At 38.8% G+C, this 18,530-nt stretch overlaps 1 protein-coding gene across 1 annotated transcript in view; it reads right to left on the bottom strand.

Moving 5' to 3' along the window:
- The window catches only part of PPA2 (pyrophosphatase (inorganic) 2), a 36,216-nt gene that overhangs the window by 14,973 nt on the left and 2,713 nt on the right, over positions 1 to 18,530 (bottom strand). The window contains 6 exon segments of the mRNA XM_021395023.1: positions 2,177 to 2,303; positions 3,545 to 3,631; positions 5,997 to 6,116; positions 8,638 to 8,691; positions 16,705 to 16,749; positions 18,328 to 18,392. Coding sequence (XP_021250698.1) covers positions 2,177 to 2,303; positions 3,545 to 3,631; positions 5,997 to 6,116; positions 8,638 to 8,691; positions 16,705 to 16,749; positions 18,328 to 18,392 — 498 coding nt within the window.

The raw sequence follows: 18,530 nt of genomic DNA, 5'->3' as shown, positions 1-18,530 counted from the left end.
TAAAGCAGCAAGTGGAGTTAACACACTGCGTGGGCTCAGGATGGGGTTTACAAGTAATCACCACTCCAGTGCCTTAGAATTATCTTTTCCAAATGTTCACTGGGGGCTGTGCACATACTGAGCTGAAAGCAAATGCGATGATGCTCTGTTCAATTCAATGATGCTAAAATGACTGGACAGACTCAGAAGGCAACACTTGGCCTCATCTTCCCCTAGGAGGCCACTACTGTAACATAGCAGCATGTCAATTTTTGAGGGAGGTATCAGTTTTATCCATAGCTACTGTCCCCTTAGGCTGAAATAATTAACATCTTCGGGAAAGGGAAAAAACAAGTACAAAAGGACATATTGTATTGCCTACTCCAACAGATTTGTTTGTTTTTAGAACAAAGAAGGATTGCTGCTAAACACTGCAAGCTAGTCGTGTTTTGTGAAAGCAGATGGGGGGGGGTTGTTTTTTTAAATACTGGACTGCAACCCCAACTCTGAAAGGAAATCATGTTAAACTAGATAAATATTTCTCCATGATCTGGACCTCAGAAGGGCAGCTCTACTGGAAATTTTGCATCTGTTCTCTGATAAGAAAGCATACCCACAGCAATTACAGGCGAGGGTTAGCATTTAAAACAAGACAAACTCTGACTCCCTTCCCAAACAAACCAAAGCTGTATCACAGCTAACACAAACCAGTATAACCTGTAGAAAAACAAATACAAAACAACCAACCTTGTGTTTTAAAACAAAGTTACTTAATCCAGTGGTATAAACTCGCTGTTTTGTTCCTACTTACTGGACTCTTTCTAAATTCTTTCACCCAGCTTTCTGACGAAACTCTCACAAATTATTAAGGAAAAAATACAGAAGTAAATAGAACATAGTACAGAAATAAAATGGTAACAATCTGTCCTTAAACTACTGACAATTATATCACATCCTAATACACATTATAGGGAGGTTTAAATTGAAAATAACAGCAAGAGCAAACTATTAATTACTATTTCCTTAACCTGAACTTCTTAACCTCTAACTGCAAAAACAGTTAGTCATAAGCACTATGAAGTAATTCATCTGCCCCATGATTTTAATCAGCATCAACCCAAGAGTTTCCTTCTCCTCATTTCCTCTTCTCCCCTTTTTTCCTCTAAAGTATTCCCCATGTCAAAGCAACCTGCAAGAAAACGGAGAATGAAGGGCCAGTCCAGTGATATAGTTACTTTACACTCAGAAACCAGGAAAAAGACTCAGTGGCTGAGAAACGTAATTCCTCAAAATTACTGGATACCCCTACTCCTAGAAAAGGCCATTCTGCGCCTTGGTGAGATCTGCCAACAAAGAACAGGCTTTGACCATAAAGACTTAATGGTATGTATGATTTTTGATCTCTTAACAGCCATTAACTTTCAGATGAAGCTCACTTAATTCTCATGAATCCCAGTACAATTGTATTTGAGAAAATGAACCTCTGTTTATCCAGAGAAGAGTTGCACCTTATCTGTGCCATAAAAACCTAACTCCTTTAGGTTTAACGTATTTATATCTTCTTCTTCAAAAGAGAAGTACAATGATACCTCATTTTATTGAAACTACTGCAGGTACATTTTACTTATTGAATTCCAATTGGATACCAGAAGCACGCTCATAAGGAGGAAGACTGCATAGGATATTTCACCCTGCAAAGCTAATCATGACCGGGGCAAATACTAGGGTGATCTGCATCAGCAGTTCACATTCAAAATTTCCAAGCTAATCGGTGAAATCTAATTGTTCATATTAGGCAACAATCCCTGGAAGTAACCCAGTTACAAGTCACAAAGCATTGGAAATGCTTTGTCAACGAGGAAAACAGCAGTGTGCTACGCAATCTGAGTGGGTAAATATGTACTACTACAATGGAGATATGACTAATTTTAGAGATCTCTTTCAAAAGGAATTGTTTCTGAAGTGAAAAGACTTTCAGCATACCAAGTCATCTTCAAAATCTCCATCAACCTTTCCAAAAGTTTAGTATGAAAACTTATATGCCCTCTTTAAAGGAAGCATTTGAATTTAAACAACGAAAAAAGAAAATTTTTGTCTTCTGACTGTCTGTATCTTCTTGTCCTGGGTGGTGTAAACTCAGGTACAATTGTTCCAATTTGCTGACGTAACTTGCATTAAGAAAAGTAAAAACGCCTACCGTGGATTTTCTGGGCTTCTGGGTCATCCACACCAATGGCAATTATCTTCCAATCTGTCTCTCCTTCATCAAGAAGCGCTAAAACACCCAAGACCTTCACTTGAACAATCTCACCAGAAGAGCGAACCTAGAACAGAACATAATATCAATAATATGTGGAAAACACTTCCTGGAATTTCTCTTTTACATTACACACAAAATGGTTTACGATCTGTTAGGCCAGCAGCTAACAAAACTGCAAGATAGATCTTCAAACCCAGTACACATCAGACTTCTCTTACCCTTGCTGATCTTAAACTCTCAATGCTCCAGCCAATATTTATTTAAAGAGATGTAACACAAGCTAGAATATTTTCCTTCTCTTCTATCCCACTTTCCTCATCTTTGCCCAATCTGCAAGTTAAAAGTATCTCTCACTCATTTTCTAGCTCCTTCCCGCCCCTTAACTCCCTGCTTTCTCAGCTGTTGGTTTTCATCTGTCTCTTGCTGTTCCTTCCTCTACACTCCAACACACACATGCACACAGACACACAGGCGCACACATACACTCTCTTCCCCAAACATATTAGCACAACTTTTTTTTTTTGCATTTTCCTTGGAACCTTCTTCCTACCAGCTAATATTTCCTTATAACTCTCTCTGGATCCCCTGAAATTCAGCTTTAGGCTCCCTTCCTCAAGTGAAATTACCTTTGCTGAGGTCACCAGTTAAATTTCTCCTTGCCTTAGGTAGCCCAAGAGATTCCTCTTCCAAACTCTCTTGTGTTATTATCCTGTCTTTGGTACTACAGCAGATTAATCCATTCTTTGCTGCCTCCAGATAAAGAGGATTTTATTTCAGCGTGCTAAGCCTTTCCTTTATACCTACTAATAGTGTTCACTGTGCCTCTTTTTCATCCACCCACCCCACATCTTGTAACTGCAATAGGTTCTTCTTCTCCTCTAGAGAAGGGGGATCTATTTCTGTTTTACCCATGAGAAAACTCAAACTTAACTCCTTTGTGGGTCTGACCTTGTAATCTCATGTGCATGACACTGCCATATGTCCTCATCTTTTAGTAACTTAGCTTTAGCTCTAGCGCTGCTAGCAGGGGAAAAAGAAGGAAGTCTTCTCTTTCCTTCCTCAAAATCTTAACTCTCGTCTCCTTCATTCAGAACTCTCTGTCCAGTTACAGAATTCCAGGAATTCCAATTTTCTCTTTTATCCAGCACCTCCAAATATTACCTGCTTTCTTATCTATTATCAGACCTATCAGACATATTTCAGTCATCTCAAGATTGACTACTATCACCTTTTCTTGTTTCCCACCTGCCGTTCTCTTTCAAAAGCTGTAATCAAAGCATTAGGTGTATCTTGACTATGACAAACCTTTGAACCTATCTCACAAACATCAACAGGATCATTATCCCCACAGCATCCTGTAATGTTATCTGTATGGTTGGGATCTTCCCAGGTCTGTCAAAGGAAAAAGAATTGTGAGTTACTAACTGATCTGCAATTACTATTCATCTAACCACTAAATTACTGAGTGGTTATAAAAGCATCAATTAAAAAGTCAGCTTGCTGAGAACAGACTTACTCAATCGGAAAACAAAAAATTAAACCAATCAGCCAACCAAAACTCTGAACAACCACCTGACTGAGGATAGATAACAACAACAAACTGATCAACTATATTTAAGGCAGAACAGACACTTCATGAAATAGCAGTAATAAAGCCAGAAGAGGACATAGAATATACACTTTTTTCGAATATCAGTACTTGTGGGCTTAAACTAGGACACCCTACAATCACATTCTTATTACATTCTTTAGATGTACCTGCACTAACATAAGTGGTCTTCAAAATCCATCTAGACTTTGAGCTGACTAAGTTACTAGATGTAGTACTGTCAGCATCCAATTAATTTTTTTTTAAGTTTTGAATTTAGGTCTGAAATATTTCTGAGTGTTTTTGCATACACAGATGTGGACATACCCAAGAGTAGGCAGTAAATACAAATCCCTGCTCTAAGCTCTGTATGAGCAAAGAATCATACCCCCATTAGTATAACCTAATTACAAGACCAGTACTTGTTTTGTCTCTTGGAATGAAAAACAATTCTACAGTTGAGAAGTTTTTCTGGCAAGAATTTTAAGACAGATGAGGTTTTGCTCTAAAGGTTTAGAAAGCATTTTACAAGGAGCTAGACTGCTAGCTCTTGCTGCCCATGGTCAAGCCTCCAACTCATACTCTCGTTCCCGAGAACCTGACTGATGCTAAAAGGAAAAACTGTGGAAAGCAAATGCTCAGGTACACAGATAGCAGCATCATTACAAAATAAATAAATAAATAAATAAGTGACAGAAGTGGAGCAAGGAGAGAATTTCAATTTAAAATTTATTTTTCCAATACTCTTCCAAAGCATTTTTTCTTTTAAGACTTCATTATATCAATGCCATTCTCCAGCCCAGCTGTACTTCTCCACCCGCTGTTCCCATAAGAACAGAGGAAAACTGGCTAGGAATGGTAGTGCTCTCTGGACAGTACAGCAACTCCTGCAATAATGATAATCCTAAAGACGTTTTCCGGAGTGTAAAACAGCAGTTGCAAGTACATATCTATCTGTTGTATGCTACAGTGGAACTTCTGGCAACCACCAACGCTGATGAAAAGTCCTCTTAAGATAATGGAAAAACTGAACTGGATCAGGCTCAGAGTTTGTGATAGCTGCTACTAAGAATCTGGAGTATAATCTAGACTTTGACAGTTGGATATGTAAGGATCCAAATGACCTTTTAAAGTCATTACAGAAAAGGAAAACTACAATTATCTCCAGCCCTGCTACTGACAAGGCAGTAAGGGGAGGTGAATGCATTTCCTAGGATATGTGTTATCAGTCCAACATAATACACATCATTCAGGAAAGTATTCAGATGTTTAATTTTAGTTATGTACTAAGGCACAAACAAATTTCAAAATGTTAAATGGATTTTTTTTGTTCTTAACAATACCTAATTGGCAACTATCTACTGAGACTGCTGACTGGATAAGATCTTCATTGCTACGCTCCACCCCCTACCTAGTATCTCCTCTTCAGGGATGAAATACGTAAGTATATTTTCAGGAGTAAACTTTCACTGTTTAACCATTTAAGTGTAGCAAAAAGAAACTATCTTTTCTTGCCCCATCATGTCCTTCAATACTGGCATAACTTCAATGTGCTATTCAGAGAAATGAAAAACAGTTGTTTAAAACTTTAATTATGACAAAAACCTCAGCCATCAGTTTTTGGTTTGTCTGTGTTCAAGAAGGCTCACAGTTTTGAAAGTGCCACAATCAGTAAAGTTGGCCAGTTCAGAGCAAAGTTAGCTAGGGCAGCTGAGGTTTAATCTAAAGAAAGGTAAGCCCTCGTGTTCCTCTTTCTTAAAGATATTAAGAAATCCTGATTAACATTTATGTTGCAATACATGGAGATCCTAAATGAGTTTTTAAAAAATGTCCTGCTTAAACAGGAAAGGGCTACTTGAAGAAGTATTCCTGAATGGCAAACCACGATAGTTTAATTCTGTAACTACAGTTTGCAGATGCAAGATGAAGATTCAAGATTTCTTGATGATTTAACTCCTTTCTGAAACAGAGCTCATATTTACACCCACGCCCAAATTCTGATCAAAATTTATGTGGACAATAAAGCCTTACATAAAAAAATTCTAATTTCCAAATTATCAAAGAGAAACATCCTTCTTGCAGCTGATTTGCATTCAGGCAGTACTCAAGATTTACAAGGCAATTTACACAGAAGACAGAAAAGTTTCAGCATTATAACAAAAATGTTACCTGAGGGAGGGCACCATAATTCCATATATAACCCTTGTGAGGAAAGATATTTGCCACATATCGAGGCTTGCCTTTCTTTGTATCTTGTTTAATGGGATTCAAGGGCTCCTCAGTGGCAATCTAAGCAGAACATGAAAGACAAAGAGAAAGAGAGAACTGTAAAACAAAAAGCAATTCATTCAGTATCCAACCATTCAGCTCCATCTGGGAGCATGTGCTTGTGGTTTGAGGAGTATTAAGAGTCTGATGGCCTCACTGTAAACCTCAAGGGTCATGTTCAAAAAGTTGCTTATTAAGGTTTTAAATAATGCTGTGAAGTATGCAAAAGAATTATTCCTAGAAGAGAAAGACATAAATTTATAAGGAGACTGTCATGGTCAATCAAATAGTGAAAAGAACCTCCTCTTTATGGTACATTTTCAACAGAGATACAAATGGTGGAACAAGTTCTTCAGACAACAAGGGCTTTGACAGCAACAGTGGAATTGTTTCATCATCACCACACTCACCCCCCACTCACTGCTCTCCTACTGCATACACCCCTTCTCTCCATCACTTCTAGGCAAAACAAAGCTTTTTGGTAAGGACATGTTCTGCACAGGTGCCACATAACAACTTCACGTTAGGTTTGGAACAAGTTAGCATTAGAAGGCATTCTTACACCCGAAGCAGAACTCCTGGAAGGACTGAAGTAATTATTGCAAAACAGTTTATTACTGTCATAATCCTCCTACAATCTCAAATATAAACCCAGTGGCCTATCACTTGAACTGCCCTTTTGCCACTCCACATTACAACAAAAATCCATGCTAGCTTGACTCATCTGGATGATATCACATTTGTTAAGGGCTTTGAGCATGTGCTGGTTCAGGCCATACACAGCTTGTATGCACGGGCACACAGCCCTTAGTTTACATCCATTTTAAAACATCCTTGTAATTTAGCTAAAATACCAAAAGCAAGGTCATCCTAAAGGAACTCAACCTCTCTGGGCCACAATGTCCTGTCAGTAACATGCAGTTATTCCACAAATAAGCCCTCCCACATTTATTTCCACACCTGGTACTACTGCTGCTGGTCATAACTTAACAGTGAAGATGTGCAATATGCCACCTGTGATTATGACAGAAGTGCAGCTCAGTCATGTTTTTTCTCGATAAAAACTGAGGCAAAGAAGATTAAGTGACAACAGTAGGCAGAGGGCCAATCATGTCTCATAACCAGCACTTTCAGTACAATCAAGGGAAGGACAAGAGAAATGCAACAAATGCAGCAATGCAATACATTCATTCTACAGCAAGGTTAAATCTCCTACAGTCTCCCTTCCAAACAAGGGAACTTCAGCATAGAGACAGAGAAGGGCTGGTATTGTCATCTTACCACAGTCTGTGCTGAAGGACTTACAGGACACAACAGCAAGGCAGGTCAACTCTCTGCCTTAACAAAGGAACTGCCAGGTATATTAAAATGTGTACATTATATCTGGTATCCTATCAAGCCAGAAAACATCAAAATCCACTTACTTCTGAACCTACCAAGACAACAAACCTTTCTCCCCTCAAAGTAACATACCAAGAGAAAGGAAGGGAGGGCAAAACTGGAGAAGTGAACTCAGATGCCACAACAAACCTTCATCTTATAATACAAGCCGATTATCCAAAGTAATCCTACTTCTAGAGTAACGACTCAGGTGATAAAGACGGTTCAAACAATATTCCAGCATCAGGGAAAAAGACAAAAGGTTCTGAACCAAGAGGCTAAGGAGGTTCTTTGGGGTTATTTTTAGTAATCAAAATAGTTCATCAGCTAAACCACAAAATTCCTGGAAAGCATCTGGAAAACATTTCCAAAACTAACATAAATGTTCAGAATGATAGAAAATACCCTTGTGAGATCCACTGTTTCACAAAATCTACAGATGAAGCATTACTTAGCATCTACATTGTAACAGTAGAGGAACAACTCACTAAGCTCTACTTTTAAAATAACTGCAGGAGATATTACATATGAGCGAGGCCTAAAGTGTTTTTTTGTCAAAAGGAAACTTTCTTCACTTGTCACTTCATTTGTCAGGATGAGACCTATCACACAATCATTCCTACAGCAGAAGTGAAAGGAATTCAATCATAGAATGGCTTGAGTTGAAAGGGGCCCTTAATGGCCCTCAAGTCCAACCCCCCTGCCATGAACAGGGACACCTACAGCTCCATCAGGTAGTCAGAGCCCCTCCAGCCTGACCTTGGCTGTCTCCAGGGATGGAGCACCCACTGCCTCTCTGGGCAACCCGTGCCAGTGCCTCACATCCTCTGAACTGAGTGTTTCATGAGTGAGCAGGAGCAAGGCTAAGTGTTAAGACAGTGTTTTGCAGCCCAGCACTCCAGAATCTGCTGCAGATATGCAGCACTCTGCAGTCAGAGGGCTGTCAGGAAGGAGTGCTTGCAGAAGGGAACAGAATTCCAGCCTCAGCGCTTTTTGTAATCATAGTGGCAATATCTGTATGCACAACTTCAAGTTAATATTTTAACAAAGAAAAAATACCTACAAAGAGCAATCCACACTGATTAAACTCCGAATACTGGAACCCACTGCATTGTTATTACTTTCATAAATGCCTATTTCTTCAAGTATTCTTCTTAATTACCTCCATTTTTGCATTTGTCCAACGAGGCACTTCTACAACCATATTAAACAGGACCTAAAACAAAAACAATTAAAGAACTGAAAATAAAATCCATTTGGTAATTAGTATTTTTCAATAAAAGAAATTCTCTCCTCTATATTCAGCTGCAATGTACAACAAATCTCACTACTGCAGCTGCTTTTACTTAAGTACAATTTGTTTAGCTCCTCACAATAATATTCATCCTCCTCAGTTCATCCTTCACCCGTTCACCTCAGAGAATATAAATGAGTAATGGAAATACACCGTTCTTCTTGTTCCAGTACCAGTATTACTCTTCACACAATGTTCAATAAGCCCATAGAATAGTTCACCACAAGGCAGTATTTTGTCCACTAGTCAAAGAAGACTGAACGTTTCTATAGGAAAGAGTTTGCTTCTTTCAAGCACTGGAAAGGACAATGCATTCTCTCACGACCACCATGAGGATTTATTTCTTCAGGTCTTCTTTTTTGCCTCTTTCTTTTTAATTGAAGAAAACAAACAAACACCTAACAGCCGCTGACATCTCTGATTGTCAGTCAAATCTATTGGAAATGAGGCAAAATGAACCTAAAAGCAATGGCAGGGAAAGGATGTGGATATCTCACCTTAGTATAAGCCCTCTTCATAGTAGAAACAAAGTAAAAATTAAGAATGAAAAAAAAAAAAGACCTAAGAAAAGCTGTAACTGCTGTAAGTTTCCTTTTCTGAAGCTATCCGAGTTAAACACCAAGGAGAATAAAGTATTAATCAAGATGGTTAACTAGACCAAACCTAGCAATGCCTACAACAATTTTCTCCATGAGTAATAATCCCGAATATCACATTACCTGGGACAGCTCTCCACAGAAAATTGTCGTGTTATTAAAAATGGCACCAAATCAGGAAAGGTCAAAATATATTCTTGAAGACATTTGTAAGAAAAAAAAATCAAACCAATTGAAGAACTGTACTGACTCTCAAACTACACTGCAAGTAAAGCTGTAGCAGATGCTTATAAATATTTGGATTTTTCCTATTTGCACGCTACAGTTACAGCAAAAAAATACCACTACCAGGGGCAATGCCACAGTCTGATTAAAGTCACTCTGATAGTTCTGTGATTTTTTCCTCTCAAAACTGGAATGCAAGAAGCAGGAAAGCAGCTTTCACGGTCACCCACCATTTTTCCCATGAGACCGCAAGCTGTACACAACCCTGATGGCAAATTCCAGTAGATTTAAATGAAATTTGCCATCTGTAAGTACTGTGCCCATATTGTAATCAGTGGCATCTAAGTATGTAAGCTGGAATTGCTTTTCCTTATGAGGTCATAATCAAGCACATTGAACAAGAGGAAAAGGAAAAACAATAAAGGAGAAAGTGCTCCAGATCGCTTCCAAAAAGCACGCTTTACATACATATGCACAGTTGAAACAGAGAAGCCCTCACAAAGAGTGTTGAAAGACGTCAACACTAGGGAAGCGGACACAGAACAAAGTAATGTACAAGCAGCAGCAGGTAAGGGCAAGGCTGGAAAAGAGCCAAAGAAAGTTTGCACATCCGTCTCAGAAACATTTGCAAAAAGAAATGCACAGCATGGAAGCCGGTGCTGACAAGAAACTGCCAGCAGGTGAAAGAATTGTTCTGACTGGCAGCTACAGGCAGAAAAAGTACAAGCTTCCCCTGCAGTTATACACAACGTCTTGTCCTCCATGAAAATCTTGTGTTGTGAAGATGCAACTGCTTATTTTCCTCACCGCTTCAAGCACAACAACCAGCCAGTGTTGTTTAGAACTTTCATTTGTCCTCACTAGAACAATTCTCGGGACTGGACCACAGCTGGTCTGAAGTGAACTACAACCCTTCTCTCAAAAGGAACTATTTGGATTTAACTTGGCTTTAAGACCGGGCCTTCATAATTTGTGGTATCAGTCAAATATGAATCGTCAAGTCTTAAATGTGACAGCCTGACAGATTAATTCATATGCAAAAAACAAAAAAAAAACAAAAAAAACCCCAAAAGTACTCTCACTAATACTAAGCTGCCACAAGCATTTACAAGAAATTCATAACTTCATGCAGTGCTTACCTTTAAAAATAAAGTTTTATTTATAGGGCAATTACATTTTCACGGTGATGAGGCAGAATTCACCAGAGTGGAAAGAGCACATATTAGACAGTCTGACAGACGGAAAGAGAGAAGTGTATTTCTCCAGGTTGTGGTTTTTGTTTTGTTTTAAGATTGTTTTTCTTTTTCCCTTTGCTTTCCTACTGTCTTGTTTCCCTTCTTCCCTAAATGTCATCCAGGATTCCTTTTCCTTCACTCTACCACTCTTTTCCATACCAGGCATCTATTCCCTCCATGCACTACAATGCTCTCTCTCAAGTCCTCACTGCGGAACACTCCTCGCCTCAGCTGCAAACAGCAACATCTCAGGCACCACACGTCTCCACAGATTACCATCTGCATATGCCATTCGGTACTCAGTTTGGGCTGGTCAATGCATCTGGCACTTGATATTTTTATCTTTCATCAGTACAACAAAAAAAATATTCCACCTCAGGAAAAACCCACGTGAACACTTCTACCCCCTCAAGCGATGGTAAGACTGCTCCAGCAGCCCACGACACACCTTCCAGTGAGAGAAACATAAACCCCAAAAGTCAATTTCTCATGAAAAAAAAACGATTACTTTCAGAAGTTTAGCATTTAGCATTGCCTTAGCACTCCAGTGGTCACCTGGTCTGCCTGTGAGATTCCTGCTTGCCAAAGTCCAGATTTTATCTAGATTCAGAAAAAGGGAGAGAACTCACGAGCTAGGGAAAGTGACCCTACAGAGCCCAGAGGGATGTTTAACCCAGGATACCATGGAGCTTGTTTGACTTTGGGTTAATGTGAACAGAGGACATATGCTTGTACTTCTGCTCTATTATATCCAGAGGAGACAAAGGGAAAAAAAAATCCATTTGCTCAACACAGAAAGGTCAAATGTATATTTCCCAATTCCTAAAACTAAGTATGAAAATCATCAGAAAATTACATCAGAAAAAGAAACTCTCTAAATAGAATCCTTTATTATCTAAGAAGGACGGTCAAACTATGTCATACAGGAATTCATGTAGGATGTAAATAAGTGTTTGCTTTAGCAGGGTGTTTTCTTTAACAAGGCTTGGCAACTGACTGCATTCCATTTGAATTAAACCGTTTTTAATGTAACAATGTTTTCTGCTTCTATTGTTTCACACGGACAACAGGAACAGGGTGGTTTTTTTTGTTTTGTTTTGTTTGCTTTTTAAGCACAAAGATAACAAGATATAGAAATATTCTTCAGAATGCTCACACGTGTTTAGAAAAGCGAGGCAAATACACACTGTTGTACCTAGGTAAACTGTGGGACACTTCTCTCCACAAATGACCAATGGGAAAAAAATAACTGCTGGCTCCTGGTTGTATAGATTCTTACACAAGATAGCTCATTTTGATCAGGGTTTGTTATAACAAATTTGAATATCACAGGTCGGTAGAAAAGAAATTAAGCACGTTTCTGACAATAGTTTTGCAGCCTACCCTTCTGGATTCCCATTAATCATTCTCAGAAACGGTTTTTCTTCCTTCTCTAACTTTCCCCCTTCTTGCTCAACTATTTCATTTCTCAGTCTTCCTAAGTTCCTGTGTTGGTGTATTTGAGGGGCGGGTTCTGAATAGGTACAATTATGCTCAAGGATTGCAACATGTAATGCTCAACTCTGAAGTGTCAGCTCATTTGAAGAAGTGGAGCAACCCATGCAGAACAAGGAGAGTGACAAAACAAGAGATATGAAGGGAGGAAGAGAAACTCAGTATAACTATTATTTTTTTAACACACTCCTTAAGGCCTGACTGCCATTCACCATCAGTATTGCATGAGGTAAGCCGAAGATTACTATTTCATTAGTCATTTTTATAGTAGAGTGCTTTAAAAAAATATATCTGAAAGTATTAAAGGCTGCATTTCAGGGCTACTGACCCTCTTCAGAGAGAAACTTGGAGCTCACAAGACAGAGATAAGAAAAACATAGCTATGATTTTCATTTTCTTCTGCCCGCTCATTTGGAATCTTACAGGGATTCTCACCAGCAGCTTGCACTTGTGGACTAAGGAGAAGGATGAGGTGCAGTCCAGCAGTAGCAGTCTGAACAAAGGATGGTGTTTCCAGTAACACGAGTTTACAAGAAGACAGAAAGAAAAACAAAGGGAAAAGAAAAAAGAAAAAAAAAAAGGAAAATACAGACTGCCATGAAATACAACCAGAAATAAATGAAGAGGAGCTTGTTCATAAGATGATTCCCTGTGTTATAAGCATTCCTGATATAACATTTCCTATGAGGCATTCGCCAATGAAAACAACAAACTAGATATCAGTAGCATCTGGAGACCAAATACTGTATCTAAAGAGAATTCAGCAGAACTTTCCCAAGGCAAGTTAATAGAACACCTACCAAAAAAGGAACACAGTGCCCACCGTAAATGTGAAGTGCCTTCAGGCTCTTCACAGTGTATTTCCCTCACATTATAGTGCAATGAGAATCAAGAACATTGTGGAAGAATTTTTATCCACTGACTCATAAAATATGATAAACTAGTTACTGGACACATTCACCTGCAGAACCACTCAGGGTAGAATCTAAATAAAGACGCAAATGAAGTTTCACATTTTAAGAAATCAATTCTCTAAAGTCAAGCTTAACCACTGATGCAGCTTTCACAGTAAAACAACTCTACCCCAATAAATTTGCTGGATAGATGAGAGAAGATTAATGAATACTGAGAAGAACGGCAGTAATCCACAAGAACACAAAGCAAAATTTGTAGCTACTGGAGAGATACACAGAAAACAGCTGGGCAACTTCACACATCGAGGTGAAACCTTCACGGATAATCTAAATTTCGGAACACGCAAGTCCTTGAACACACGCGATGGACACACTACAGCCCAAGTTACATACACCAAAAAAGCGTCTAACATGACTAAAGAAGGTTACAGAAGCTGTAGTTAAGAGAGAACACACAGTCAGCCAAAGCTTGCACCTGTACTATATGGAAACCATGCCAGCTCTTCTATGCTTACGGAAAATACCCTGATATATTGTCAATTGCAATAATGTCAATTATTGCAAGACTACTCTAACACCACAGATGTGAACTCTGTTCCAAGCATCAGGCCCTCAATCAGATTGCCCATTCAGACTGTGTGACCACTGTGATGCCTCCCTGTATCTCATCCCACTGGCTAATCTATCAAAAGCTTTTCCCTGATAGAAGGAACTCAACTTAAGTCCACAAAGGCATTCCAGCCTTGTATAATCTACAGAACACTACAAAACCAAACCTGTCTTACTTCTTTCTACTATTTTTCAACTGCTCTGGTGGTTGTCTGCAAGTTAGGAATATAATTTCTATATGCTTGGACAGATTCCTGACTAAGGCCAATATTTCAAATAAACCTTTGTATTTAGCAACACCCGAGTCCTCTGAAAGAGATAATGTGAATACTAAAGACATACGCAACAACAAAAAAGAAACTCTTTCACTACAGGAGGGAAGTAACACTTCACATTAGTCTTGAAAAGAAAACAATGAGCTCTTCAAAACTTTCTGCCAGACTTGTACGACTCTGTACTCAACAGTCCATCCCTGACAGTTTTGACTGTAACCATAGTGGGAACATCCACTCCCTCAGACACAAATGTGCAACTTCTGATGCCTTTCAGCAAGATTTACTCGGGAAGAATGGATTCCAAGTGCTTGCAACACTAAAGACAAAGCAGAGGTTCAGGCTGCAGGCTGGCAACAGTTTGGAACTTAAGTTGAATAAGACTTCTTCCAACATAGCTTCTCCCTGAAAACTCATTTCAAGTCTCCAAACAGCCAAAAGATCAGTTGTCAACAACAGCTGCAAAGCTAAATTTAACAGAAAATTGGGAAGGTCTAAAATGTTGCAAGGAAGAAGGGTTCCTTAGAATATTTAATGCAGAACTATCACAGCTTTTCCCTTCAAACTACAAGCTGAGGCTGCAGAACAGCTAACGGACTTATACGATGTGCGTTCTCCTATCCCATTAAAGCTGACTCAAATTTTTGAGACCTTCTTCCCTGTATAAGAAATGCAAAGAACAATTTAAAGTTAGAGAGACTGAGCAGACTCATCCAGAAATTTCACCATTTTCCACGCCTAAACATATTTGTTTATTAAGTGCCACCCTGAATTTTAAAGCAGGAGCAAGAGTTTTAACTTTGTTTCTAGGGCAAGCAGAACTGTTACCTTTGAATTCTGGCCAAATACAGCAAGGATCAACTCAACACCTTGTTGTAACAGTAGCCTTTGCATCCATAGAAAAGTCTATGGATTTCAGTGCTACAAAGGTCTTCCTAAATCAGTACTCAGCATCAAATTCCTCATTTCCTCTTTATACCCTGATTAAGCTACACTTTCCCTGATCACAAGCATGCAGGGATACATTTCTCTGCAGGCAAGGGTGACCAAAGCTGCTGAAGACCCCAGCATAAGACAGACCACTGCTTTCCTGAACACAAAGATTCCTTTCTTTTCTCAACTCCCAAACATGGCGAAAAAAAGTTTCCTAAATGATTCGCATTCTCCCCTTTCACCACCTAAGTGAAGACCAAACAGATTTGGGAAGCCTACAGACTACACGTTCATTTGCATACTCACATGAGATGCCCAAAGACCAACATCTACATTTGCCTTTGCTCCTTTTCCAGAGCTCTACAAAACCACAGCCCAGAGTTCTCTCATAGTGAGACTTAAGTGAAACAGCTCTAGAGCCTACACTGGCCCAGGAAATAAGAGCTGCTCGGCTTCACAGGTTGTTTTTTAATTTGTTTTGCCCATAGAATGATCCAGAGATCAGAAAAAGGGAACGAGAAATACAGTTTTAAATGAACTATCATACTTCCTAGCACACAGACAAAATTTAGACACTGCACAAAACAGGGTTTGCATTCTTGTAACCTGCAGATAGTGTCACAGTGTTTAAGACCAATAATTAAGAATTCATGTTGAAGAATGTCAAGAAAGGCTACCGGAACATACTTTTTCTCCTCATCAATGTACCTGTCAGGTACGATTCTACATCTACCAAATAGTACTTAAATGGGCATCAAGCAGCAGGAAACCTAGTAAGTGTCACGTAGATGAAGGTGGGAGAAATACATTGTGAAGGGTTGTGTGGGGGCTGGTGTACTTACAGTCGCAAAACTGTAAGAAGACAGTTCGGATAGTTCTTTAACATTGGATGGGCAGTTACAGTTTTGCAATACGACTGGTCAAACAGATACTGAGAAGACAGAGGGGCATGGGGAAGAAGAAAGGACACAACGAAACACATGACTGTCTTTGTTTACTTTGTTCTACTGAACTTTTTCCTATGCCAAAGAAAGCACTGACAAAAAAAAAAAAAAAAAAAAAAGCTACATTTTGGAAAAGACACTTGCATCAACAACTCTGTTTCACAGAAAAAGCTTGAACAGACCAGGATTCTTTGGGCTTCTCTAAGGCTCAGCCTTAGTGCTGGTTAATACTGAACCACTAGCAGATGTGATTTTCTCTCTTTGGGCTTACCAGATGAGCAAAGAAAATGATACAACTTCAGGTGTAAAAAGCAGAATAGTAATTCTAATTTCTGCTCTACATACTTAAGAGATCCTAAGTTTTGCCATATACCAAAATTCACCATGAATATTTTACTAATGGAGCCTTTTTTACTACAAATGTTTTTGCCAAAAAGATAATATACCTACACTGCAATAGTTGTAATGAAACTTTGAGAGAGCAGTATAAAAGTGTTTGTCTTTCAGAATTTATTGATGAATAAAAGAATTCTGACATTTCTAGCCCATTACAGAAGAAGAGAATATTAAATCCCTATAAGTCTTCTTCTCCTGAAAGACTTGCATTTGAACATGCCAGCTACATTCAGTAGAAGATTACTTTGCAGAACTGCAAAATGATGTGAAGGAGGGAAAAGGAAGAAGACGGAGGGAAAAGAAGAACCTAACCGTACCTCATTTCCTGTAGTCTTTGACCTCTTTGCAGGAATCTCTTTATCCTACAAGGTAAAAGTGAATAAAGAACATTGAGAGCAATAATGTACTCACATCAATGCAGATATTACTAGTTTTAAATGCAAATGAAACACTCTTTCATGTATAAAGGCATAAACTGTAACTTTTAAAAGTAAGTTGTTGGTCCTGTTTGATTGTGAAATTATAACCTTCCCAATGTTAACAGAGCAAGATAAAAATACACATGGACGTATCTACTTCCTCTCTCCTATGCAGAGATTTTAAGCAGCAGTTTAGGCATCGGCTGTTTAAAACACATCAGTCATCCTTCTGCTCACTTGAAAAGAATTAAAAAAAAAAAAAAAAACCATGGAAAATAGGCCTGGAGTTATCCACCATAAAATTAAGTTCACAAAGCTTAGATTAGAGGAAGGAAAGAATGTAACATGCAAGTCCTAACCTCCTCCTTTTGAAAATGGGGTAAAATTAACATAGACTTTCACAACAACTCTTTTCTGGTGCTTACGTCCCACAGGAAGCTCTTTCCTTGCTCACACAGCCAAAATTAAAAGCTCTCTGCATTAATCAGTCATCACTGTACTAAAATTTAATCCACAGAAAAATCACAGACCATAATCCATCCCTCCAAGCATTAAACTCTGGAAGCAGGGCCATCAAGGCCTCCAGACAACATGTGGGTGAAAATGCCCCTTGATTTTGTATTAATAGCACCCAGTGAACAGAGCATCTTAGTAATGACAGTTTAAATAATTCAGAAGATTGGTTCACTACTCAGGTTGAGGCTCTGAACACACTACAGCGGTTGACTTATCTCACCATTCACGTCACCTATAGAGTCCCAGCAACAAATCAAGGAAGTGGCCAAAACCCTCCCAACCTGTTTGTGTAACAAGAGTCCCATAATAAGAAAACCTAAGTCTAAACCAAAGACTGTCAGTTCCCACTGGTGACATATAAAACAGGCGTTTCATTATTGCTATAATGAAACTCCAGGGAACGGGGCTAACAAGACGTGAAAGCGCTCAGCTGCACCTCACGCCTCATAATTCTCTGAAGGTGCGATTACCACTCCTCTCTCGGGCATCACTGTTGGCTTCCAATTATAATCCTCCTTTGGGGAATTAAAAAAATACACCAGAAGTCACATAAGTATGCGCTGTACATGTCCTACAGCAAGGAAATGCACATGTTTAACTGCAGACACAGAAAAAATCCATTTTTTAAAATAACAATAGAAAGCGAGTTCAAAAACCCATGAACACAAACTTTAAACACAGAGAACTACCCCACGGTACTGAGACGGTTCTCCCTACCCTCAATCATCTGGAGAATTAAAAAGACAAGTGCCTTATTTACACAGTTATGATGCTTCAATACAAATTACTGAACTTCGCTGAGAAAATGAGGTGAAGTTATCTTGCTTATATTATGCAGATATTCAGACTGGATTAAAATGCCTCTTCTGGCGCTACAGATTTGGCTCTTGTTTAAAAAAATCCTTTTGAAAAGTGCATTAATATCTAAAGAGTACCAACAAAACTTTTTTTTTTTCTTTTTTTAACTCTTTGAAATGAATTGCTTCTCAAAGCAAAAATACATACCTCTTTGGAGCCAGCAAAGAGTGGAATATCGTGAAACGGGGAAATGTATTTACCATCTGCATTCTCTGAAAAACGAAACAACAAAGTAGCATTACAAATCTAAATATACATGCTGCAAGATGTCAGCACTGGGAACGACTATTATACATGGTAGAAATGTATGATATGACAAAATATGCATCAATTAAACTGCTTCCTGAAGT

This window comes from Numida meleagris, chromosome 4, assembly GCF_002078875.1.
Source record: "Numida meleagris isolate 19003 breed g44 Domestic line chromosome 4, NumMel1.0, whole genome shotgun sequence".
NCBI lineage: Eukaryota > Metazoa > Chordata > Aves > Galliformes > Numididae > Numida > Numida meleagris.
Note: the sequence above shows the minus strand (reverse complement) of the source record. Positions and strands in the feature narration are given on the sequence as shown.